This window comes from Acomys russatus, chromosome 2 (assembly GCF_903995435.1).
Source record: "Acomys russatus chromosome 2, mAcoRus1.1, whole genome shotgun sequence".
NCBI classification, from domain to species: Eukaryota; Metazoa; Chordata; class Mammalia; order Rodentia; family Muridae; genus Acomys; species Acomys russatus.
The window spans coordinates 42,717,536-42,744,275 of record NC_067138.1 but is presented as its reverse complement, the minus strand read 5'-3'; the positions used below and the strand labels follow the sequence as shown (position 1 = coordinate 42,744,275).

At 40.3% G+C, this 26,740-nt stretch overlaps 1 protein-coding gene and 1 pseudogene across 4 annotated transcripts in view; one reads left to right on the top strand and one right to left on the bottom strand.

The window, feature by feature from the left end:
• The window catches only part of Cpne3 (copine 3), a 146,882-nt gene that overhangs the window by 94,387 nt on the left and 25,755 nt on the right, over positions 1 to 26,740 (top strand). For all 4 annotated transcript variants that reach the window (XM_051160599.1, XM_051160605.1, XM_051160610.1 and 1 more), the window contains 5 exons: positions 14,821 to 14,960; positions 15,716 to 15,895; positions 18,464 to 18,538; positions 20,071 to 20,142; positions 25,933 to 26,016. In XM_051160599.1, the coding sequence (XP_051016556.1) occupies positions 14,821 to 14,960; positions 15,716 to 15,895; positions 18,464 to 18,538; positions 20,071 to 20,142; positions 25,933 to 26,016 (551 nt within the window). The remainder of the gene's footprint in view (positions 1 to 14,820; positions 14,961 to 15,715; positions 15,896 to 18,463; positions 18,539 to 20,070; positions 20,143 to 25,932; positions 26,017 to 26,740) is intronic.
• On the bottom strand, positions 3,893 to 4,863 carry LOC127205670 (60S acidic ribosomal protein P0-like; annotated as a pseudogene).

Genomic DNA, 26,740 nt, shown 5'->3' with positions numbered 1-26,740 from the left:
AGAAATGTGAACATTTATAGACAGTGATCTATAAAATAATGCCTTTAGTCCCAGCACTTAGGAAGCAGAGGCAGGAGGATCTCTGAGTTTGAGGCCAGCCTGGTCTACAGAGTGAGTTTTAGCACAGCCAGGGCCACACAGAGAAACCCTGTCAAGAAAACAAAAAGAAAAGAAAAGAAAAAAAAGAATGCTATTACATATTTTTAAGATATTTAATGGGGCTGTTGATGTTGCTCAGTGTAAGGGAACCTTGGGCTAAGTCCTCCGACACTGAAATAAACACATAAAATTAAATAGAATATTTATGAACATTCTTCCAATGAAATTTCTCCTGAACCTGGATCTGCTCAGGCACTCAGCTTATATTGTTCTGATGCCTTGTCAGTTCTTCTTACGCTTTTGTACATGGTGTTTCTTGCCATCGTTAGTTGCTGTCCCTGGATTTTATTTATTACTGTTAAACTACCTTTCTCCCCCAAATTTCCTTCATCAGTGATTTAAGTATGCTTGGCAACCAAGTTAAGAAAGATAAGCTGGGTGTGATGGTGCACACCTTTAATCCCAGGCAGAGGCAGGTGGGTTGCCCTGAGTTAGAGGCCAGCCTGGTCTACAAAGGGAGTCCAGGACAGTCAAGGTTACAAAGAAAAACTCTGTCTTGAAAAACCAAAAAAAAAAAAAAAAAAAAAAAAAAAAAAAAGAAAGAAAGAAAGAAAGAAAGAAAAGAAGAAGAAAGAAAAAAAACCCGATAATACTGGATGTGAAAAATGATTTCGTGACATTTTGACCTTTAAATAGTCATAGCAAGCCTCTATTCTTCGTCAAAGCATGATCTCTCCTGTGGATCTTTTAGGAAGAATCAATAGCACATCCATTAGCTCTCAGCATCGTGAGGAGCCCAAACTATTGCTGTCAAGTCCTTTCTGTTACCTTTATCTTACAAGCTAACTTCTTTATAGTGACTCTTTTCTTTATGTTCTTAAATTTGTCTGCTGCCTAGGTTAAAACCTAAATGAGTGAGGTAAAAGACTTGTTGAAAGTTGCAAAGAAAGAGGTTCAGTGACCACTTATCATAGATTTTATTTGACATCAAGTTTTGTATACTGATAACCAACTGAACGTATATACACATTTTGATAAGACTCTGATAACTATATTTAAACCATAGCTGTTGCTAGATTGTGTGCTGATTGACATCGTTTTATATATAACAGCTTAACTAAATGGAATCAGAACCTTTAAAAAGACATGAAAAATAATGAGAGCCCTGTCTCCAGGATTGGTCCGTACAGAAGCTCTCTTATGAGGCAACACTGAACAGTGAATACCGTGGTGCTCACACTTAACCAACTTGCATTAGGTAGATAGCACATTGATACAATTTCTCTATGAGAAAGGAATATTACACAGTTAGTTTAGTAAACCATTTTGAAATATCTTATGAAAGGGATGTATTATGTCTATTTCCTGTAAAAATTACCAACGCGACAATGTGGGTGTAGTTTATAGTCTCATCATAGTACTTTAGCTTTTTGTTTTGCTGGTTTTTTTCTCCCCCAACTCCCAACTTACTTTCTTTTGAGACAAGATTCCTCTGTGTAGCCCTGGCTATCCTCTGCCTCCCCTTGAAATTAAAGGAATGTGCTATCACCATCCAGCCTTCTTTCTTTTCCTTTTAATTTTTTCTTTTTCTTTTTCTTTTTCTTTTTTTTTTTTTTTTTGTTTGTTTGATTGATTGGTTTTATTATTTTTATCTTTTATTTTTTGAGATAAAGTATTATTGTGGCCTGGTGGAAAAGCCGTATAGACAAGGATGACCTCCAGTGCCTGCCCCCACCTCTCAAGTGCTGCCATTACCTGTATATGAACTCATCTGCAAGTACTTAAAATACTAAATTTTTGTTTTACAATTCCTCTAAACATTAAGACGATAATCACTATATATTTGCATTTGCAACTGTGAAAAAGGGTGGGGGTTCATTTCCCTCTGGTTAGGGGATTTTTTTTGTTTTGTTTTATACAGGGTTTCCCTGTGTTCTAGAATTCTCTCTGTAGACCATGCTGGCCTTGAACTCACAGAGATCCTCTTGCTTTTGTCTCCCAAGTGCTGGGATTAAAGGTTTGTGCCACTACCACCTGGCTTGGACTCATATTTTTTTTTTTTTTTTAAAAGAAGTGAAAATCTGAATAAATATTTCCTGACGATATTTTCAAAAGAAGTGTGTAAAATATCTAAGTGTGCAGCACACCGGCAATCTTTGTTTTCCTGCTTCACTTTCCTCTGCAGCATTTATTGCCATGTAACATGCTGTTAATTCCACCCAGCTCTTTTGCCTTTCTATCGTGCCATCATGCTAATGCAAGAGCCTAATTTAGTCGATGTTGGTTCTCTAACAATTCAGAATAGTGCCTGACACGGGGCAGGTGACCCACAGGGATTTGTTGAATCGGGATTGAATGAATAATGGCTATTAAATGTTAATGATTGGGAAATATAAAAGCACTTGCCAGAAAGTTAAAAAACAGCTGTGATGCACATGGTGATCGATCATGAATATTCTTGAAATCAGAGAGTGTATAAACATCTCCATAGTGTCTGTTCAATATATAATCATTTGTTCATGCTGGGAATGCCAGCACATGGTCTATTATCGAGTGCCACCGTTCATGCTGTAAACTTTCAAACTTTGAGAAGGAAAGCAGTAGTTGTTTTAGTTTTAAACTGACGGAATGTGTTTATTTGGGGGTAAGGTCTGAGGCTGGCCTGAAGTCAGTTCCTCCTACTTCAAGCTTCCTGAGTGCTGGGGTCCTGGCATGTAAGACCATTGGGCCAAAAAGAACTTGTGTATCATTGCTCACTCTGAACTAGAGAGGCACTATGTGACAAGTGAAATGCTGAGCTTACACAGCAGAATGGTCCGTGTACCCAGCTAAGAAGGGAAGATGGGGAGCCACATTTAAAAGCATGTGTGCAGAGTCAAATCATAGTTTACTAGGGCAGGTGGGAAGCTCACAGGGAGCTTCGAGCAGAGGAGTCTCATAATGGACTTGAGTTTCAGTAGATCCCGTGTCTGCGCACGTTATCCACACTTCCTGCTACACAGCTGGCCCACAGCTTTCCTGCATCTTTACCTCCCATTGCTGACAGCTGATTACCCTGAGGTAGTGAAGTAAAGGTGGCTTGCATCGTTGGTGTGCATTTTACGGCCAAGTGTGCTAAGACTGCTGGGTTCCTGGAGTGAGACAACATTGAGGCGCCGACATGGGTTCTTATAACACCTCCGTTAATTGTTGTTCTTACAGTGTGACTAAATATGGGACAAAAGCAACTCCAGGAGGTGTACAGTCCATGGTGGCAGCCCTGGGAGGCGGCTGGTCATTTTACACCCAGCCTCTATCAGGTGCCAGTGTATGCTGGTGCCCGCTTTCTCTTTTGTATTCAGTCTGAGACCCCAGCCCACGGAACGGTCTCATTTGGAGTAGCTCCTAGACACTCTTTGTAGCTCTGCCCTGAAGCGTGTCTTTGAGGGGTTTCTAGATCTCATCCCCTTGACAGTCAGCACTAACCATCAAATTCCCAATGGCCTTCCTGATCTGCTCCTTCGGTGCTTTCACTTTAGAGTCAGTGACATTTCTGGAATGCATGTACATTGACCAAGGGGCAATGCTTGGAATGTATGTCAAGTGAAACTGTAGTAAGTTTCCTACTTGCTCTGAATCGCTCATAGAATAATGTGTTTTCAAGATTTTCTAGACAGTTTAAGGGAGAGCGTAAGTTGGTAGCTAAGTTTGTGGTAATAAGGACAAGATAAAACCATATGTACTTTTTTTTTTTCTAAGAGAAGAATGCCCTTTATTCCCGTGTTTCTCAAATAAGCTGGCCGAATTGGTTGCTTTGAGAGGTGATTAGTCAAAGAGACCAAATCCCAGTTCCTCATCTGATTCCTCAGAGTCTTCCTTGGCTTCAGCCTTGGCTGAGGCTGCAGCAGCAGCAGGAGCAGCAGTGGTGGCTGCAGCCACAGGGGCAGCAACCACAGATACAGATGGGTCAGCCAAAAAGGCCTTGACCTTCTCAGCAAGAGGGAAGGTGTAGTCAGTCTCCACAGACAAAGCCAGGACCCTCTTGTACCCATTGATTATAGAGTATGGCACCGAGGCAACAGTTGGGTAACCAATCTGCAGACAGACACTGGCAACATTTCGGACACCCTGTAGGAAACGAGAGTGCAGAATCTGCTCAGTGATGTCAAGCACTTCAGAGTTATAAATGCTGCCATTGTCAGTCACCTGCTGAATGATCAGCCCGAAGGAGAAGGGCAAGATGGTGGGCATGCTCAGCAGTGTGGCCTCGCTGGCTCCTACTTTGTTTACAGTTTTTATCAGCTGCACATCACTCAGAACTTCAATGGTGCATCTGGAGATTTTAGTGGTGACGCCCAAAGCCTGGAAGAACGAGGTCTTCTCAGGCCCCAGACCCATGTTCTGGGCTGGCACAGTCACCTCACAGGGGGCGGTGGCACCAGCACGGGCAGTTGGGGGCACCTTATTGGCCAGCAACATGTCCCTAATCTCAGTGAGGTCCTCCTTGGTGCACACAAAGCCCACATTCCCCCCGGATGTGAGGCAGCAGCTTCTCCAGAGTGGGGTTGTTTTCCAGGTGTCCTTGCTCATCAGCACGACCACCTTCCCTTGCAGGGACATGCGGATCTGCTGCATCTGCTTGGAGCCCACATTGTCTGCTCCCGCAGTGAAACATTTTGGGTAATCATCTAAAAGTTAGATGATCCTAAGGAAGTAGTTGGACTTCCAGGTCGCCCTGCCTTCCCTGGGGATCACGGCAGTGCGTCGGGGATTGCCACGCAGGGTTTAAAGATGATGTCACTCTAATGAGGACGCCTGGAGAGAGCCATATGTACTTCTTAAGTTACTGATCTAATGCAATGTGAACAATTTTTTTTAAGTTGGTTTTGTTGTTTTGGTTTTGGGCATAGCGTTTCTCTTTATAGCCTTGGCTGTCCTGGACTTGCTTTGTAGACCAGGCTGGCCTTGAATTCACATAGGTCCAACTGCCTCTGCCTCTCTGAGTGCAGGGATTACAGGTGTGTGCCACTGCACCTGGCTAACAGTTTTCTATTAGTGGGTTTCCTCAGTTCTTTGTGTCCAGGTGCCATCAGCAATCTAAATGTCACTACTTAGATCCTACATCAGGAATTTGAAAGCCTTTTAGGGAGGTAGCCTTGCACATGAAGGATATATTCTGTAATCTCTTAGAAAAAAAGTTTTGTTTTCGTATTTTTGTTTGTGTATATGTGTATGTATGTGCCTGCTGTGTGTGTATGGATGTCCACAGAGACCAGAAGAGGGTGTCAGATTCCTCGGAGCTGGATTACAGGCAGTGGTGAACCTCCTGTTCCTTTTCCTGCCATGAGGTGTCCTGAGAGTTCCGGACTGAGATCCCATAGGTGTAGGAGAACTCACTTCCTTGGGTGGCACTGGCCTAGTGGGCAGGGCCTGCGTTGAGTGTTGGGGTGCACTGCTTTTTTCACACTATTTGTGAGTTTAGTCAATTTCAGACCAAGGTCCCAGAATAGTTAGGGTTTTCATATTCATATCTTAATAGCTTTGTTGATAGTGGTTGATGGAGGCTGAGTTCGGGCACCTTCATCCTTTCCCAGACATTTCTCCTTTTTTGCTGTTATATTTTTCTCATATTTTCAGTTTCCTTTAAGTCCTTGAGTAGCTCTTCCTACACAAGGTCTGTATTCGCTGTGATTACATCAGAGTGAAAGAACACAAAGGGGAGAGATGTTGGGCCTTATGTAGGGTATTGAGTCAACTGTGAGCTTTCATGCTGGGAAAAGCAGGCCTGGAGAAGTACAGCCCCTGTGCATGTGACCAGCATTGCATGTTTGATCCACAACCAGGGTCTGTCTGGTTTCTTTGCTTCTCCAGGGACCCTTCTTGCTTGTTTCATATTAAGATGAAAGCAGTGTTCTCTTCTCTGTCTTGGGTGATTTTATACTTGACATTTCTCATTTTCATTTCTCCTATTGTGAGTCAAGGGTAGAAACAGCAGTCAAACAGAAAATAATCTTTGGCGTCACTTTCTTTTTATAAAATCAAATATTTATTTCTTTCTTCTTCTCCTCCTTCTTTTTCTTTTTCTTTTTCTTCCCCATCCCCTTTTTTTTTTTAAGACAAGGTCTTATGTATCCCAGGCTATACTTAAACTTATTGTCCTTTCACTTCTCCATCCCAACTACTGATATAGGCTTGTGCCACAACATGTAGCTTTAAATTCTCTTAATTATAAGACTTTTAGTCTCAGAGTCTGATTGTTTGCTTATTTATTTTGATTCTGGAGGTCTCAGGTGTACAAGAACCAAGCTACAACTTATAGCCCGAATCTGGATTTTAAGTGTAGTATGTAGTACAGTTTGGATCTTAAAAGTCCCCCATGATCTTATATGTTAGAATCTTGGTCCTCAGGGCATCAGAGGTGAGACTTTAGGAGGTGGTTGGATTACAGGTCTCTGAATGGGTTGCAACATACATACATGCATACATACATACAGACATACATTATTTACTTATTGTTGTGTGTGTGTGTGTTTTCAGATGGGATCTTACTATGTAGTTCTGGCCATCGTAGAACTCATTATGTAGACCCGGCTGGCCTCAAACCAAAAGAATCTGCCTGCCTCTGCCTTGAGGGATTTATACACTTACTAATTCATAGCTTAACTGGGGCATATATGTGTACATGCGTATGTATAAATGTTTGTATATGTGCAGATGTTCATACATGGTGTGTATAGAAGCCAGAAGTCAACCTTAGGTGTTTTTCCTCAGATGCTGTCTGCCTTGGCTTTATGGACACAGGTTCTCTCACTGGCGTGAAGCAAGTAGAGTAGGCTAGCTCACTGAACTGGCTGGTCAGTGAGGGCCAGGAGTGCATTTGTCTCCACCTCCCAGCACTGGGGTTACAAACCAGTGCCGTTGCACTTTCCTTTTTCATGTGCTTTCTGGGGCTGGCACTGAGCTGCTCCTATCTTTCCTGGCAAGCACTTTAACAGCTAATTGGTCTCTCCAGCCCACTTACGGGGGCTTTGCAGGAAAAGCAAACCTCTTCTCTTTGTTGTCTGGAAGCCAATAAATGAGCAGTATTTTTCTGCTAGTTGTTTCTGTCTTCATGGGATGTCTCAGCACATGCATGCACTCACTCAGGCATGTATGCATGCACCCCAACTAAACAAACAATCCATCCATCAGACTAAGAGGCCATTGGCTATACTTGTGAAACCATGAGCCAAACTACACCTTCCTTCAAAAGTTGAGTTTTCTCCAGTGTTTTGTCACAGGAAGAGAAAGTAGACTGTCAGTTCCTGAGACTAAGTATTGCTGCTCTAAGATGGTCCAGTGTATGTGCATGGTAAACATGTAAATTTGCACATGCCGAAGGAAAGAGGAAAGGGGGCTGGAGACTCTTGCAGAGGACTCAGATATGGCTCCAAGAGCTCACAAGATGGCTCACAAGCCTTTACTCTCAGTTCCAGGGGATCTGATGCCTCTTCTGCCTCCACTAGCACTGCATGCGCATAGTCCACTTATACATGTAGATAACTCATATCAATATAAAATAAGATAAAGATAGAAACGGGGAGGGGGAAAGAACCACTGGAGAGATGGGTGCAAGGTTAATAGCACTGGCTGCTCTTCCACAGTCCAGAGTTCAATTCCCAACAACCACGTGATGGCTGACAACCATCTATAATGAGATCTGATGCCCTCTTCTGGCCTGCAAGTGTTACATGCTATACATAATAAATCTTTAAAGAAATAGAAAGAGGAAAAGCCTTTCTTACTACTAAGCAATTTATAGGCTAATGGACTCTCCTAAAGAGGAACTGCTGTATAAAATATAAGCCATTCCACTCTTTGATAGACTACTGTTATTCCTGTTACAGTTTAAAAAAGATGTTAACCATTACAACTTAAATATTAGCTTTATAATTTTAAAATTTTTATTAAGTTATTTGTTTGCTTTATATCCCATCCCAACCTAAGGTTCTGCTCTCTCCTGTCCTTTCTGTCCCTTCTTCTAACATCTCCCCCCCCACCACACACACACACAACCACCCTTCCTCCCTTTCTACTGAGAAAAGGGGAGGCCTCCTATGTATAACCACCAGCCTTGACATATCAAGTTGCAGTGAGACTGGGCACATCTTCTAATTTTTGTTTGTTTCTGTTTTTTTTTTTTTTCCAGGATAAGGTTTCTCTTTGTAAAAGCCCTGGGTGTCCTAGGCTGGCTTTCTAGACTAGTTTGCCTCTGCCTCCCGAGTGCTGGGGTTAAAGGTATGTGCCACCATGCCCGGCATGCACCTTCTCCTTTTGAGGCTAGACTAAGCAGCCCAGACAAGAGCCCTTTTCTCTTTTTAGGGCATGTCCACATTTGCATGTTTACCATGCACATACAGCTGGACCATCTTAGAGCAGCAACATTTAGTCTTAGGAACTGACAGTCAACTTTCTGTCTCTGCGACAAAATAGGTTATAGTTCTTAAGATCCTATTTCACTACTCATTTGTGTCATAAATATTTTATGTGATATGTTAACAATCACATTATTATTATACCAAGCAGGTATTAATTAAAGACACTTTAATGCCCTGGGAGCATAAAATATCTGGGTTGTAGTGTTGGTCTTTGTATTTATTAGGTTAGTAACCTTAGTAGTATGTAGTGTGTGTGTGTGTGTGTGTGTGTGTGTGTGTGTGTGTGTGTGTGTTACATAGCCTAGACTGACCTTGAACTCTCTATATGACCAAGGACTTCTTTGAATTTCTGATTCTCCTGGTCCTACTTCCTCAGTACTAGATTACAGGTTTGGGCTATCATGTGGTGCTGGGAACTAAACCCATACGTGGTAGGCAAGTAAGTACTCTACCAACTGTACTGTACCCAGTCCTCATCTACGTTTTTAAAAGGAATTAATATTTTTTATTTGTTTGGCGATTGATTGTTTAGGGGTTTTTGAGCCTTGAAACTGTCAATGTACTAAGAATGTCTAGGCTATTAGTTTGGCACACTTCTGGGTGCGCTTGAGGGCATCTCCAGAGAGGGAAGATCCCCCCTGAATTAGATGGCGGTGCCCAAGGGACTTGGGACCCAGGTGTATTGAAAGGGGAGGAAGGAGTAGAGCACAGACTCCTGCGGTCTCCAGCCACTCGCTCCATGTCTGCTGCCATTGTGATGTTATGTCTGGTCTCAACATAACAGGCCTATAAGACCAGGGACCAAAACCATTATCTTTGTTTGTTTTGGTCTAATAGCACATTTCTTCCCTTCCACGCTTATCCACCCCCTCCTGGAAAATGAACTCTGATAGCAACCTCTCTTTTTACTTAGAAATGCATTATGACTGCCTGGCAAATGGAAAAAATTACATAATCAAAATAATTTTTTTCTCCTTTTAAATTGTTTATTGCAAAACACTAACAGGAGGATTCCACAGGGCATGGTAGTGGCCATATACTTCAGATTTTTTTCTCCAGCTCCACTTCCTGTGTTAATTTTCACTTGAGTTGCATAGTCTTGTTATGGTTCAGGAATAGCCACATACTGACCACTCAAACAAGACTCAGATTGATGGAAGTTTATTTGAAAGCTGAACAATAACTGACTGGTCTGGGCCAGCAAATTGTGACATTGGTAACAAGATCTGACCAGTCAGGGCCGTGGTTCGAATTTTTGGAGTCAGACTGTGACATTGGTCTGTTTCTAAGGTAGGCTTTTTCTAAGAAAAATCATAACCAGGGAACGACCAGGTAACCAGATGGGAAGCAAGGGGGAGGGCAGCGTTACATCATTTTGATTAGCTAAACACAAGAGAATCGATTTTACCCTAGCACAATGTACCCGGGGGGGGGGGGTTGACAAAGCATTATAAGCTGATTGGCTAGAATTTAGCTTAGGGGAGCTCTTGGTGGGCCTTCCGGCTGTCTGGGTTTAGTAAGTAAGGTTCATAACAGGATATTTCAGCCTTAACTCTAATAGAATATTATTTATCTTTAATCCATGCAGAACATGCACTTATCATCTATTGCTGTATCCTAAGAGCAAGCACTGAACCGTCCTGGTTTCAGGCACCTAGGGCCTGAGACCCTGAACCTAATTTCACCTTATAATCCAAATGGAGACTCGGAGTCAACATGGTTTCTGATATGCTAAGAGCTGATGTTAACAGAGGATCTACAGTCATGCTAGGAACTAACGTAGGTCTCAACAGAGGGGCTGTAGAGCTTAAGCAGGTTACAACAAGTTGTGTTATATTGGCCCAGAGGGCAAGCTTTGGGGAGAATGGTGGCTGTTCAGTATGCTCAAAGATGGTGTTAGCCAAATATCTCATCCAGACTGTTTGGTATTCTCTCTATGATCCTGTTTAGGAAGAAAACATGTGGAATCTTCTTTTAGTTGCTCACATATTCTACCGATTGATCATTTATTGCAGAAAAAGGACCTATTTTTTATCTTCAAAGAATACAGAACATTTGTTCATGTCTCCCATTATGGTGTGTGCATGAATTACGCTGTTTTCTTCACATATCGTGTATCCAATAGTTACTGGAATGGAAGCCAAGACTGTGTGAATGTTCATATTAGCAAAGTTCTAGACCCAAACGTTTATTCAGTATTTTGCATTTGCCATTCAGCATGTGGGTTTCTGGAGGCCAATGACTTAATGGCATCGGGAGGCGACAGTCTAACTCATTTGGGGGCATGGTGAGAGTGCTGTTTTAGAGGGGATCTGCTTCCTGGCTGCAGCGCAGTGATATAACTGTCTGCAGGTTACTAAGGAGTTTGCCTTGCCAGCATGTTGTTTGAGTAGCTTATGTTTGAGCATACTCAGGAGAGAAAAAGATACTGTTTTACTGATATGTAGCACCTCTGTTGTGAGAATGACTTTGTATGTAAATACTCGGATTCTTGGTTGAGTTCTTCTCATCCTTAGAAACATAAACCTTTTGGATTGGTAGTAAAGAATTTTCTAAGCCTTGAGCATGCTGATCTTTAACAATGTTCTATTTGTGAGCATGCAACTTACTAGACTCTAAACCTTACGCAAAAGAAAAAAATGATATTTTTGTCTTTTTCACAGATTCTTTGTCTGAGATGAAAAGCAATGCACTTGGCACGTTCTAAATTTAATTTACCTCTTTGTAGGTATCTAGGCTTAGAAAGTTGAAGTGTGGTTTACATGTGGTTACATGTGGATCCAAGTGCTAAGTTGAACTCAGGTGTGCATTCTTTTCTATTTGATTTGTTCTATCTTGATGTAGCCTAGCCTGGTCTTGTACTTGTGATCTGCCTTCCTGAATACTGTGAATGTAGGTAGGTAGGTGTTTACCGTCACACCCAACTCTCAAAATTTGATACTGTTTTCCAAAAGTGTACCAGTCTTACTATGAGAGTGGCCTGAATTCAAGGGGGGCATTTTAACATGTATTGGCATAATCAGGAAAATCACCGTGGACTGTAATAATAAAAAATAGGAAACGCAGGATTTGAAAGGATCACACTGTGCGTGGAGGCACACAGTGCTGACATAACAGTAATAAACATTTGAAAGGATCACACTGTGCGTGGAGGCACACAGTGCTGACATAATAGTAATAAACATCTGTATACTTTTTTCCACCTGCTGGTCTTTCGAGACAGGGTTTCTCTGTGTAGCACTTCCCATTCTGGACTCACTTTGTAGACCAGGCTGGCCTTGATCTGCCCGCCTCTGCCTCCCAAGTGCTGGGATCAAGGCTTGCGCCACCTATGCCCAACTCACTTGTATACGTGCTTGTTTTTGTTTTTTCGAGACAACGTTTCTCTGTGTAACAGCTCTGGCTGTCCTGGACTCACTTTGTAGACCAGGCTGGCCTCGAACTTAGAGATCCATCTGCTTTGGCCTCTGGAGTTCTGGGATTAAAGGCGTGCACCACCAGGCCGTCTCATTTGTATACTTTTTAAATATAGTAACTCATTCCTCCTGGGTCAGTTATTTACATTGTAGTATAGAGGAAACTGATGAGGATCTCGCCTTGGTCACATAGTAGGCCTTAGATGAGATTCCAGATATGTGATATGTGGCCATGAACAGGAGGGTACTCAGGCTGCAGTGCTGAATATAATAGATGGAGAGGAGGAAAGTAGACCTGCATATCCTGATATACACAGGGAAGAGGTGAGGCCTGTAGGTTCACAGAATACTGTACCAATTAGCTGCCTGAGCTTTGAGAGACTTAGGTTAAACATGAGCAGTTGTGTATGTAAGATAACACCCTTAATTTATACTTGGCATCTCAGGGGAGAAGGAAGAGTTACTAGTTAATGGATTTAGGACCAGTTTCCATTGCTAACTTATCAGACTTCTAGGATGTAGATATTTTCAAGTTTACTGTTTTTGTGTTTTGCCTCTTTTTTTTTCTTTCCTCTTGTGTTTTATTTTCAAGCACCCCTCCCCTTTCGTTAATTCTCAATTTAAGGTAAAGGTGAAAATAAGCTATTGTTATGTTAGCAGAGTGATGGAAGTGTTCCCTAATGCTGTATTACAGACTTTTGGTCCACCTGCTTAGCGCTCTGTTCTGTTGGACCCTCTGAACCCGTCCGGTCTCCTGACAGCTTTGTTCTTCTTCATGTAGTTCACTTTGATGTCACATATTTTGGTGTCCTTTCTGCCTTCTTGTGTCCCACGTTTTCCTGTGTTCATGTTATCTGCCTCTTTTGTTCAAGTTGGACCCTTCAAAGCCCAGGCAGGGTAGGTGTGCCCCACACAGTGAGCTGTCCTCCATCACCTTCTGCAGCTTCTCCCTGCTGTTTTATCCTCCTCCGTGTACGCCGTTAAAACTATAGTACGTAACTGTTCTGATACATGTTAAAATGAAAGAAAACCAAACAAAACCCAGACCATCAAAGCCAAATGCAATTTTGAAAAGGATGCAGTAGCTTTAATATTATTGTAATATCTCTAATATTATTGTAATATCTCTGGACAGAGAAGATAGGAGGCAAATTTGAGGTTTGGGGGAACTGTCATTTCATAAGACGTTCTCATGTGAAGGTGAGCCTCATGACTTTCTTCTTAAAAATAATTTTCATCTATATTAAGACCAACCTCATTATTCTCAGTGTCCATAAATTTAGAAATCCTATATGCTGGTACAGATTTTTAACATGTGTTGAAGGTTGTTGCTGTCTTTAGCAAGTAAACAGTGGGGCTAGAAGGATGCCTCTCAGTCTGCGCAATAAAGTGCTTGTTTCTCAAGCGCGGGAACCTAAGTTTGGTCATCTGTCCAGCACCCAGGTAAAAAAGTGTCTGTGACCCTCGCTGCCAGGGAAGGGAGCTAGCTTACTGGCTGGCCAGCCTAGCCAAATGAAGTAGTCTGGGTTCAGTGCAGACACTTGATACTGACCTTTGACCTCGAAATGCATCCTCACTGGCACACACATCCACACAAGCATTCATACACAAGTAATTAATGAGTTATTCTGAAATTGTCGAAGGATCCTACCCTCTCTTGCGACTGAAGAGGCATTTTACCCAGCAAATAAAAGCTTCTGCCATTTTAAATATTAAGCATGGTGCTGAGTGGGCTTATTCCTGTTGACCTAAAAGCTCAGCTAAATTCCCAAAGTAGAGAGTATGGAGCACTCCAAATGCAAAGGACTTTTGGAAGAGAGTGCCTTCCAGCCCAGGACCTGCACTACCACTGCTAGGCAGCTGGCTCTCTTGCCATCCAGTTAGTGAGTATAGTGCTAAGCTCCTCTTCTCGGTGCTAGCATGATACCTGCAGTCCAAGGAGGAAAGCACCTCATTCTTTCTGAAGGCTACTCTGCCCGGCCCCCCCCCGCCCCGCCACCTTTTTCTTAGTTTTTTTCAAGACAGGATTTCTCTACACATAACTCTGGCTCTCCTGTCACTCAAGCTGGCCTTGAACTTAGAGATCTGCCTACCTTTGTCTACTTTCACAAGGCCAGCCCCCATCAAGTGCTCTGCTGCACCCCCAGTCCTGTTCATGTATTGCTTGGTGGCTAAAGAAGGGAGGTCTGTGGAAGGTAGACTGACTGGTATTCCTTGGCAAGCCCTGGCAAGTCAGCCACAGTATTGCTGAGCGCTGCTTGTGAAACCTCAGTGGAATCATCTAGAGCTGATGCCCAGGTTGCACCTTAAACCACAGAGAAAAACAGACAAATAGCAATACATCATCAAACTGCATGTGTAAAACAGCTGCCAGAAATGAGTAGGGGAGCCCAGTTGAAAGTCCAGGAAGAACACCTCCCTATATGACATTTTGGCTTCTCATTCTCACTGTAACTGTTGGTAAAGGTTTGCCTTCTAGCTGTTTATAAGGGTGGAGTGTTTTTAATACCTCCGGGCATTTACTTTTCTCCTTTCTCCCTGTCACTTGGTTGACGGTCTCAGGGGACACTTGATAAATATGCTTGAGTTTGAGAATTTACTCTCAGAGCCAGCTCTAAACAGAGCATGACAATTTACCAATGTGTTTTGTAGTACGCAATGTAAGCAGAGGATTCATGCATTTTTAATTACTATCCTGAAAGTATATTTTGCTGTTAGATTGTGAGCAGGTTTCATGCAGTGGAAGAATAGAGTAAACTGAAGACCCCCAGCCCCAGGAGGCTCCAACAGCAGTCCCACTCAAGCACAGCTCCTCACTGAGGCCCTGCACACAACTGGCCTTAGGAACTCAGCTGTGCACATTAAGAGTAGCATGTTCCTCATACTGTTTCTCATTGCTTCTCCCACAGCTCAAGACATGGCTGCGCAGTGTGTCACAAAGGTGGAACTAAACATTTCCTGTGACAACCTTTTGGATAAAGATGTAACATCCAAGTCGGACCCTTTATGTGTGTTGTTTCTGAACACAAGTGGTCAACAGTGGTATGAGGTAATATTAAGTAATTTTGTTGAAGAGCGGTCAGTATTTTTTTTTTTTTTTTTTTTTTTTTTTTTTTTTTTGGCCAATGTTGAGTTTATTTTAAAATGTTAAAAAATAATACTACAGGACTGGGGAGATGCTTAGAGGTTAAGAGCCCTGGCTGATGTACCTGACGACTTGGGATCTATCCCAGCACCCACATGATGGATCAGCCACTTATAACTCCAGTTCCAGGAGATCCAACAGCTCTTCTGACCTTTCCAGGCACTGTAGCCTTGTAGTACACAGAAGCATGTGTAGGGAAAGCACCCATTCACAATAACAACAACAGCTCTGCACCATCTCATCTCCTAGTGCATTTTTTTTTTTTTTTTTTGACACATTTGTCCTTGGTAGCACATTTCTACATGTACATAGAGACATTTCCAAAAGATAAGTCATAAGTAAATAGGCCAGTGAGGAAGCTCAATGGCTGGATGGCCAAGCCAAGTAATTTAAATTTGATCCTCAGAGCCCATGGGGTAGAAGGTGAGAACTGACTGTTCAGTTGTGGGCTCATCTCTGCAAGTTGTCCTCTGACCTCTACATGCGTGTCATGGTGCCTGTGCGCGCCACACATACATAGATTTTAAGAAGAGACATTTCCTTTAGTCTTCATGCTTATGTGTAACTTTATTTAGTACATAAAGATGTTAAAAACCTAAGTACTTCTTGGATCTAAAAAATCTTTTCTTTTGTTTTTTTTTGGTGGGGCCTGAGTATAGGTTGAACGGACAGAAAGAATTAAGAATTCTTTGAATCCCAAATTTTCTAAAACATTCATTATTGATTACTACTTTGAAGTGGTTCAAAAATTAAAGTTTGGAATTTATGACATCGACAACAAAACAATTGAGCTGAGTGATGATGACTTCTTGGGGGAAAGTGAAGTCACGCTTGGACAAGTGAGTATTCGAGGCTTTTTACTTTGAGCCAGCTTTTATTTTGTCTGAATGATTTTTGTTGGTTGGTTGGTTGGTTGGTTTTGTTTTGTTTTTTGGAGATAGCATAGCATGTCACTACTTAGCAGTGGTTGGCCTCATATTGAGTACTGATCTCTTTAAGCAGTTATTCCTGCTTTCTCAGCATCTACGTTGCTTGTAACACTAAGTTCCCACTTTTCCCTGATACATCTTTCTGCTTCAGCAGTGACTCTTTCCTACCTGGATCTGAGCAGTGAGCAGTGACTATGACACAACCTCTATGCTCTGTCTTGAGATTTTTCTTCACCAGAAAAATTAGGCCACTGCTTTTGAATTCGGCCTCCCCAACATTCTGAGGGCATGGGCAGAATGTGACCAGATTCCTTGCTAAAATACAACATTGCTAGCCTGTAGCTCCATTTGTGATAGAGTGTTTGTTCCCCTGTGAAACCTCATGGACCAGGCCTCTACTGTTCACATTTCTCTCAGTGGCCTGGTTTTCAAAATTGTCTCCCTGATGGTCCACTGAGTATTGCCTTTAGCATTCTAGGGCCTGGTGTTCCTTCCTTCCTTATTTCCTTCCTTCCTCCCTTCCTTCCTTCCTTCTTTCTTTCTTTCCTTCCTTTCTTCCTTCCTTCCTTTCTTGGTGTTTTGAGACAGGGTTTCCCTGTGTAGCCCAGCTGTCTTGGAACTCTGTAGACCAGGTTGGCCCTGAACTCAGAGATCCGCCTGCCTCTGCCTCTTGCGTTCTGGGATCAAAGGTGTGCGCCACCACGCCCGGCATTCTAGGGTTTTTCTAGCTCCACTTTTCACACTCTTTTACAGTCTTGTCATAGATGAGATCCAAAGACTTAGGGGACACAGGGCTGAGTGCATCACCGCAACGGCCCCTCTTAATCACCATTGTTCTGAGATAGCTAGTTTCCCATGGCTGTCATGAAATACTTGACACCAGATTTAAGGGGAAAGTGTTTGTTTTTCTTAGGGCAGGGCTGATTTTGTGGCTCATGGTTTGAGGCAGGGTGAATCATTCATTTGCCTTGTAGCTCCCTCCTGTAGTGGAGATGGTAAAACCTTTGAAGATTCTTCATGAAACAAGTAGGTTTCTTGTGCTTTTTTGTTTTTTGTTTTGTTTTTGTCTTCTTGCTGTGACTAAATGCCTGACAAAAGCGACTGAAGGCAAGGTTGATTCTGTCTCACAGTTTGTTTGCTGCTATAGCTGTCATGGAGGGGAGTCACGGCAGCAGGGCTGAGGCAACTGATGGTGGGCATCTGCAAGCAGGAAGCAGAACATGCTGAATTCTCAGCTTGGTTCCAGTGTAGGACCTCAGCTCATGAAATGATGCTGCCTGCATTTAAGACAAGTCTTCCCACCTCAGTTGTGTGTAGAAACTCTCTTAAGGATCTGTTTAGAGCTTTGTCTTCTAGATAACTCTGGATCCTATCATGTCAATACTCACTATTCACTGTCTCTCAAAAAAAAAAAAAAAAAGAAAGGAAGGAAGGAAGGAAAAAGAATTAAAAAAAAAAAAACAAAAAAACCCACTGTCCTTGCTTCTGAGAGCTCAATATAGTTTATTGTGTCAAGTCATTTATTTTCGTGTTCTGACAAGTTAGACAGCTCCTGGTCCTGACTTCCCAGCACTGCCCTCCGCCCTGTTCCACCATGGGAAGCTTTAAATCTCCCTGTCGCCATAAGCCTCTCTGACCTCTTTGACTTCTTAGAGCCCTTTCCTGACCTAGCACTGTCTATTGTGTCATTTTATTATTTAGTTGTCCTATTTTCTGCCTTCGTATATGATGAGCATGTTTACCGGTACTGGTTTGTCCTTTTGCTCCTAACTCTGATTTATAAAGAAAGGTTATGATCTTTGTATAAGTTGAGAAGAACACATGGAAGTTAGAGTAGTTTTTTCAGTGAGTTACAGTTATTCTTCAGAGTGGCGTTGCTGAGTTTTATTTTCCAGGTTTGAATTACTTGGCAGTCCTAATAGTTCTTGTGTCTTAAGGGCAGCACGGAACTAACCAGTTAGGCTGTTCATGAGTCGTTTTTTAAAAAAGAAGTAGAGCCATATTTATTAATTTCAGAAAACATCATAATGTGGCCAAAATTCTAATGAGTTTAGTAGACAGCAGTTTGAAAGAGCCTAGACATACTATATATTTTCTGGAAGTTCTGTGCCAGTTGGGAAATTGAATCACATTTATTGAGTATTTCGAGGCCCACCTTTAAGACAGGGGGTTTCAGCTCAGTGTTCTGTGTAAGAGATGAAATTCTGCCCCCTCTCCCCCCTTTCTGAGGAAAGCTAAAGTTTTAAGTAGTGAGTAAACAACCTAATGGCTATACTGATAGCGTCTGCCAGAGTGAAGCTCTGGGAAGTCTTTTCAAGTGGGTTTTAAATGTGGAAAAGCATTTTAAATGTCTTTAAGGGATGCAGTTTTAATGTTGCTTTTTCTAATGACTTTAAGTGAACTCCATATCCAACTTTTTATTTTAAGTATGTGGCTTAACAACTTATGAGATGAGGTATTACTTTCTGCTTTTGACAGATTGTTTCCAGTAAGAAGCTAACTCGACCATTGGTGCTCAAAAATGGCAGACCTGCAGGGAAAGGGAGTATTACGGTAAAGATAAGATAATCAAGCCTAATAATACGGTGCATGACAAGCAAATAACCCACAGCTGCGTCCGACCAGTGGACCTTGAACACTGCATTCCATTCACCCTGGCCTGTCATCAGAAATGGAAACAATAATGACAACAGAAGACAAAATGAATTGTTGGAACTCCTTCCTTCAGTTGTTTTAAGTTGTCCACTAAGGTCAAGTGCACCTCTTCCATGAATTCATCAGTTCCTAAGTCAGAGAGGAAAAGTCTAGTAATCTGAATGGAATTAGTTCAGCTCTCTGCAAAGGAAACATGATCCTCTTAGCATGACAAAATCTTTCCCTGATAGAGCTTACTCTGAATGGATAATATAACATAGCCATTGAACCAGGCCTAGAGTCTGGTGGTGCATTCCTGTTGGGTTCCTGCTATTCTAGCACTCCAGAGCCTGAGGCGAGAGAATCACCAACAGTTCAGGGCCAGTCTGGTCTACGCAGTGAGTTCTTGATTGGCCAGAGCTAAATAATGATGCTCTGTCTCAAAAATACAAAACAACAGCAAAGCCAAACAAAAACTCAGTCTTCTTCATCACACCTTCCTGTCCTTGCATCTGCTGCACATCCTCACACCCAAGGTTTCCATTGCTCATTACGACCTATGAGCAGATGAATATGTATGCTTCATTACGCTTTGGATTTCCAGTTATATGATAACAAGCTTTTGAATACCTTACCTTGTAGTGTAAGGTGCTTCAGCAGTGATAGTATTCTGACTAGTTTTCTGTGGCATGGAAGCCTGGTGGTGACAACTGTCAAGTACATTTTTTCTCAGCTCTTTGTCTCCATCTTAGATTTCAGAAGCACAAGAATATTTAGACTATTGGGACGGTTGACTTTTGTACTACAGAGAACTTTATCAATAGTCAAGATACTGTGGCTTCACTGGATTTCCACAGAGAGGAGCAATTCTGAGCCTTAGTTTCTCCCCTGCACCCCTCCCCTCTTTTTTCCCCCAGACTTTGCTATAGAGGAGGCTAAAAACAAAGATAGTTGAGCTAGCCTGGGAATTGACTTAGGGTAGAGTGATTCTTCCAGTTAAACTGGATGAAAAGCCCTGGGCTCGTATTTGAGTTTAGAGTTCTCTAGATAGGATTGATTTATTCCTTCTCAGTGTGTGCAGATGTTTAGCTGGTTTTGTATAAAGGGTATCCTCCAGTCTTTCATTTTTCTATGGAATAGTTTAGAGAACCACATTTTTTTTTCCTGGTCATTACTGCTACCTTTGAACATTCTCAACCATACCCACCGTGTAAATATGTTTACAACACGTTGTTCAGTAAGTTCTATATACTTCATCCCTGCTGTACACGCTTCAAACATGGCTTACCAAGAAACCACACTTAAAAACAGTTCTGTAAATAGTTCCGTGTTTGTTTGACTTGAGTCACATCCCGGATTCAGTCCCTCGAACTGCACATAATATGCGATAAAAAGAAAATGCTTAGTTCATGAATTCTTCCTTTACTCTCACCTGCTTTGTTTACTCATAGATTTCAGCAGAAGAAATAAAGGATAACAGAGTGGTATTGTTTGAAATGGAAGCCAGAAAACTGGATAACAAGGTAGGTAGATTCTGTGTATTGTACAAGGATGTCGCCCTTTCTGCAGCACTGACAGCTTTCGGGACACTAACGATGCAGTTAGCATGAACTGTTCATCTGAGCACAGCATTTACTCTCCTCCCTCCTTCTCTGAGCTCTGCTTAAACTGCACCTGTTTCCCTTCAGATTTTTCATGAAGATGCAATTAAAGATTACACGTATACAAATATTAATGTGACAGTGAAGTTCAAGAAAATATTTGAATAACATTTAGGGGGAAAAAGCCTGTGTTTTATTAATTATGAGTCAGTTATTCCTTTTGCATTTCAATACTTGAATACATAACAGTATACAGTGTTCTTCACCATTTTTGTTTACCTTGGAACTTAATTTGAAAGTATCTTAAGACTAGTTTCCAGAGCCTTAAAAGTTAACATACATACATTAAAAATACGGTATTGCCATCTGTTGTGATGTACACTTTAATTCCCAGCATTTGGGAGGCAGAGGCAAGAAGATCTCTATGAGTTCAGGCCAGCCTGGTCCGCAAAATAAGTTCTAGGCTAGCCAATACTACATAGTGACAATGCTACCCTGCCTGAAAACAAAACAAAGTTAAAAAATAAAAAAAAAAATAAAAAAACTCAACAAACAAAATCATCTGAGAAAAACCATGTTCTGCCACCTATTTCAGACAATTATGATTCATGGTGAATTTTGTTTGTATTCACTTTATCTCTTTCCAGATACCATGTCATTTTGCACTCAAATATTTTGGCATGTTTCTAAAGATCCCTTTAAAGTATAATTATATAAAGTAGCTAATATAAGTTTTGATCTATAAATTCTTCTTTGCTATGTTGTTCTTGCCATCTCTCCCTCACCCTCCTTTCTTCCTTCTATACCCCATGTTCATTCATCTGTCTATCCATATAGTGAGGGAACAACTTCCTTTCTCCTATAGAAGTTTGTAAATTCAGCATATAGCTAAATAAATTCCTACATCATCATTTCTTATACTTTTTTCTTGGTTTCCTGATTTTAGTAAGCTGACCTGATGGTATTTTAAATTGTTGGCAAGACAATTTTCATCCGGTGTGGTGTGTAACTCCATCAGGGTCTTAATACTGAGTTTTATATTTAGTACTTTAACTACTATTGATAATAGCTATCTATATATGCTATATTCTTACAGCTCTATGAAACAGTGATATCCTTATTCTACCAGAGCTTTATTTCTTTTTTGTTGTTGTTGGTAGATATGCTCTGTTTTTATTATTATATGAACTCATGCATATTAGTTGTTCTTAGTGGCTTCAAAATCCAAAGAATTTTACAAAGGAAGGAGGGAAGGAAGGAAGGAGGGAAGGAAACCACATGGTAATATACTTGAGTGTTGCTGTCTGCTAAACCACATGGTGATAATTATGCCTGCTTGACCTGTCCTCTGTTGCCAGGATCCTAGTTCTTTGTATCCTTTTCAGTTGCTAAACAACTTTGCACATCCTGAAATTCCTATTCTGCTCTTGGTCATTCCTCACTTTTTTGTCGGCTTTCAGTTTTCAGTGGACAGAAGACCCCCTCCCCCTTTTTGTACCATTTATATTCATTCCCGGGATTTTTTGTTGTGTCTATCCTCATTGGGTTACCTAGGGGAACACAAACTGTTCTTAAAGTTTTTTTTTCTTAATTATTTTATTATGTTTCTTTTTTTAACATATACAGAGCATTATTTCTTAGTAAGAATGCTTCTACAGAGAGACATTTTACCCCAAACTAAATACTTCTCTTTTTGTATTTGAGCGGTGTGCTATTAGATTTATTTATTTTAATTTATACGTGTGAGTGTTTTGTTTAAGTGTATGTGTGTGCACCGTGTGTGTGCGTGAGGCTGTGGAGGTGTTCAGATCACTAGGAACTGGGATTGTGGATGGTTGTGAGTTGCTGCGTGGATCTTGGACGTTGACCTGGGTCTTCTGCAAGCGCAACAAGTGTTCTTAAGTGCTGAATAAACCATCTATCCAGCTGCAATATTTATCTATTTTGAATTATATTCTATACAGGAAAGACAAAGCATTTGATACTCTTTGTATACATCTCTTCATTTCCGAATAAGTTGGTTCCCTAGCAACTTCTAGCATAAATAGGTATCTGCAGATACCTGGTCTGTTTCTGTCACATGGCATGATGTTCCAGGCTAATTTATTCTGATTTCTGTCGAAGACTTAGTTACGGAGTTATGGGCGTTTCCAGCTCCTCTACTCTTTTAAAAGGTTTTCTTCCTATTTTTTTTTAACTTCAAACTCATGACTGTCCTCCTGCTTCTGCCTCCCAAGTAATGAGATTATAGGCATGAGACACATTGCCAGAGAGAAAAGGCATTTTGTTTTGTTCTATCTTATTTTATTTTATTTTTTTCTTGGAGACAGAGTCTCTTTATGCAGTCCTGGGGCTCACTCTATAGACCATGCTGGCCTCAAACTCACAGAGATCTGTCTCTCTGCCTCCCAAGTGCTGGGATTAAAACCCTGGAAATTTTATTTATTTTTAAATGAGACTAAATGGCCAGGTGTAGTACCAGCAGTCAGAAAGCTGCCTCCTGAGTTTCAGACCAGTTCAACTACATAGTTAGGCCCCCATCTCAAAAATATAAAAAAAGGGCTGGAGAGGTGGCTCAGAGGTTAAGAGCACTGCCTGCTCTTCCAAAGGTCCTGAGTTCAATTCCCAGCAACCACATGGTCGCTCATAACCATCTGTAAAAAGATCTAGTGCCCTCTTCTGGCATGCATGTGTATGTTCAGGCAGGACACTATACATAATAAATAGAAAAATACATAAAAAGAACTAAATCATTTGTTCAGATAATTCCAATTCAAATATTGACTCAGGGATTTACTTTTGTTATTCTAGCTCTATTTACTTACGCTGAAAGTCACAATTCTTAAAGTTATTAACATAATCTATCACCTATCATTTTCCTCATTTAATTTCTAATAGTTACTTATACCTGATATAAGTAACAATATTTATACTATAGTTTGAGCTAACGTATATGTATTCTACTCAGATTGTAGAGTTAAATTCTTACACTTTAATGAAATGCTTAATCTCTCACAGCGACACAGTTTCATTTTGCACTTTTTATTAGGCATTGCTTTAAAATTTTTTTTATTTAAAATTATGCAAAAATTAGGTGATTGGTTCAGTGGTCAAATGCTTGCCTAGTCTGTGTGGCTCTGGTTTAATCTTCAGCACACATAAAAAGAAAGAACATTGCTACTGTAATGTAGCCAAGTGTAGTGGCAATGTTTGCAGGGCACCTGGGAAACACAGATATTACAAGTTTGAGGCCCTCTGGGCTACATAGTGAGCCTCCTGGCTCTAAATTAATAAATAAATTTCATGGTTTCAAGTCTAAATCTATAAAAGAAAGTATATCCCAAAGATTTAGCTTTTCTTTCTTTCTGTTCTGTCCCACTCTTGTTTCTTTCCTGTAAGCAATACTTTTAAACATTTATTTTGTATTTATATTAATTGTATTGATATAAATTCATCCATCAATTTTCAGTAATATTACTAATTATAAATCAGTAATATAAATCACTTATTGATGATTATAAACTAACAATAATTATTAAATAATTATAATTAAGCTATAACTACTTATGATAACTATTAAGTTTATTAATTTATTTATATTAATTTTTTGAAAATCTTGAAAATTTGCATATGTATGTATGTGCACATGTACACACATATATACATGTATATACACATATGCATGTGTGTACACATAAACATATGTGCCCATACATACATGTACTTGTATGTTTGTATGTATTTTATATATATTTATAGAATTCTATTTGGATTTGTATCTATATTATTTAATCCAACCATTAAATATATCTATTTTAGCAGGTACATACTGTTTACCACTCTATTTGGCAGTGCAAACCTGTAAGGGTGAGGCCTGAAAATGAGGTGGATTAAAGTCTCATGTAATAGCCAATTTTATTTAAAGAAACAGATAATTTATATTGTGAGGGTTTTTGAGAATCACATTAATAAGGTTTTCAATCACCAGGACAAGCCACAAGTAGCAAAAACATTTTTTTTTCCATAGAGACATCTGAATAACAGTGACTGAAGTAAACTCATTAGTATACAACTGGGTGGAGCAGGAAAACACGTTCCAAGAACAGTTTTGTGGCTTTGATGAAACTGAGGACACAAGACTTGTTTTCCCGCAAGCACTCAGAATTTCTTTCAAGTGCCTCCATTCTTGGATAGTAACTTTTTTCATCCTGTTTTTTATTGTAAAATATCCTAGGAGTCAGTCAAAACTTTTACTTCTTATATTAATATTAATATCGACAGCTTCATGAACTTTCAAACAAGGACTGCACTTTGACCTCTTAAATGATAAAAAGTGTGCTTTGCCTTTCCTGTGAAATTATTTCCAGATAAGTCACAAAACATGTAATTTTTTCCCAAATTTAACTTACTTGTTAAGACTCTTATCAATTGTATGAAATGATACCACAAAAGTCTTATTTCATTTACTTAAGATTGTTAGAGGTGAGGGTAAAAAAAGTTCCCTATTGTTTTTGTATTATTTTCACTGTACCAAATATGTTGTTTAACATTAAATTTGCTTAAGAGAGAAATAGTCCTATCATAGGTCTTTAGAGAAAAATATTTTATTATGTGTATGTGTTGAGTGCCTGTGTATATGTGCACGTACTTTGTTTATGACTGGTACCCACAGATGCCAGAACAGGGAGTTGGAGCCCCTGCAACTGGAGTGTCAGGTGGTTTGAGCTCCTCATGTGGGTGCTAGGGACTGAACCAGGGGTGTCTCAGTAAGCTACAGGTGCTCTTATCCACAGAGCCATCTCTCCAGCCCTATCTTATGTCTTAATTAAATACTGCGGCTAGCTCAAGACTATATAAACCATGACTAAGTAAATATATACACTAACTAAATAAAAAAATTAAAAAACTAAATAGTGACAAAGCAACATGTATTACTTGAGGTACGAAGAAATGCCATTCTTCTTTCAAAGTCTGTAATTAATATGAACATAGAAACATTTGTTTCAAAGTGAAGAGCAAAGCAAGGTATGATCATCTACCATATTGCTCATGGAATAGTTTGTGCATCATGCCAGTATTTTATCTGCATCTACTAAAGACAAGCACCTCACTGTGCATAAACCTTGTTTCGGAATATTGTGGTGAGTTATAGAGGGAATAGAAGACACAGTTTGCACTTTTGATTTCTATCGTATACTGTGTTTACCTCTGCTCCTTTGGGTGAAGAAAATACATGTTCACTGTTGGTGGAAGGGAGTCAGACATGGAAGGATGAGATAAGTTAATAAGTTAATAATGAGTTAATAAGATATGTGACCCTAGGAAAATTATTAAAGCTTCCATTCGCTTTTTCTCATGGCTGACTGCCTCTTCTGTCATAGAGTTGGTTTGGCTAAAGCTTGGGAAATCATTTATGTACTTAATACTATGTGAATGGAAAGTTCAAATCAAGCCAAACACATTTTATCAGCATATTTTTGAGTACCCTGGTTTTGATACACATGACTATTCACCACAAGTGCCTTTTTGTAGTTCTCTCTCGCACACTTCTTCAGATCTGTAAGTTGGTGACAATGGGATTGATATTTGGTACCAGTATATCTCTACTATGGAGTTGTAGCTATGTGGTTGTATAAACATACACATCAACAGCATGTTTAAGGTGCGTTCATACAGGGTTTAGGATTGTGAATGCCGTTTGTTTAAATGTAGGATCTGTTTGGAAAGTCAGACCCATACTTGGAGTTTCACAAGCAGACATCAGATGGTAACTGGCTGATGGTTCATCGAACAGAGGTAAGTTCTTGAATCTAAAAGTAGAATGGTAGTTTCCTTTGGTGTTATTTTAATATTTTATAATATATTAAAATATATATAATATAATATATATTATTGTTGCTGTCGTTTTGTTTTTTGAGACATGGTCTTTCTACAGAACTCTGGCTGTCCTGGAACTTACTGTGTAAACCAGGTTGGCCTCAAACTCAGAAATTTTTTAGTTCTTTTTCTTGCTGTTGTTTTGTTTCTTTGTTTCAAGACAGTGTTTCTGTATGTAATAGAAATACACACAGAATAGCCTGTCCTGGACTTGTTTGTAGATAAAGCTGGCCTTGAACTCACAGAGGACCCACCTGTCTCTGCCTCTTGAGTGCTAGGATTAAGGATGTGTGGTACCCATTTCCCAGCAGTGAAAATACTCAGTTTAATTCAGATTTATATGCAGTCAGAGATATAGCAATATGCTCATTTTTGCTAACCTTTTTTCTTTTAAAAAAGAGATACTACCATGCTTGTTTTCATTTTTGAAAAATGTTAAATTATATAAAAGAATACTAAATTTCTTGCTCTCCCCTACACAAAATATACTCTTGTGAAGCCAGTTTTCTTTTTCTTTTGGAAAACCATCCTAATGTAAACTACAAGCATCTAAAATCCCTTTAAATGTTACATCAGGCAGTTTTAAGGAGGAAAAGCAGCCAGCCAGGAGTAGGGATACACAATTTTAATCTCAGCATTCTGG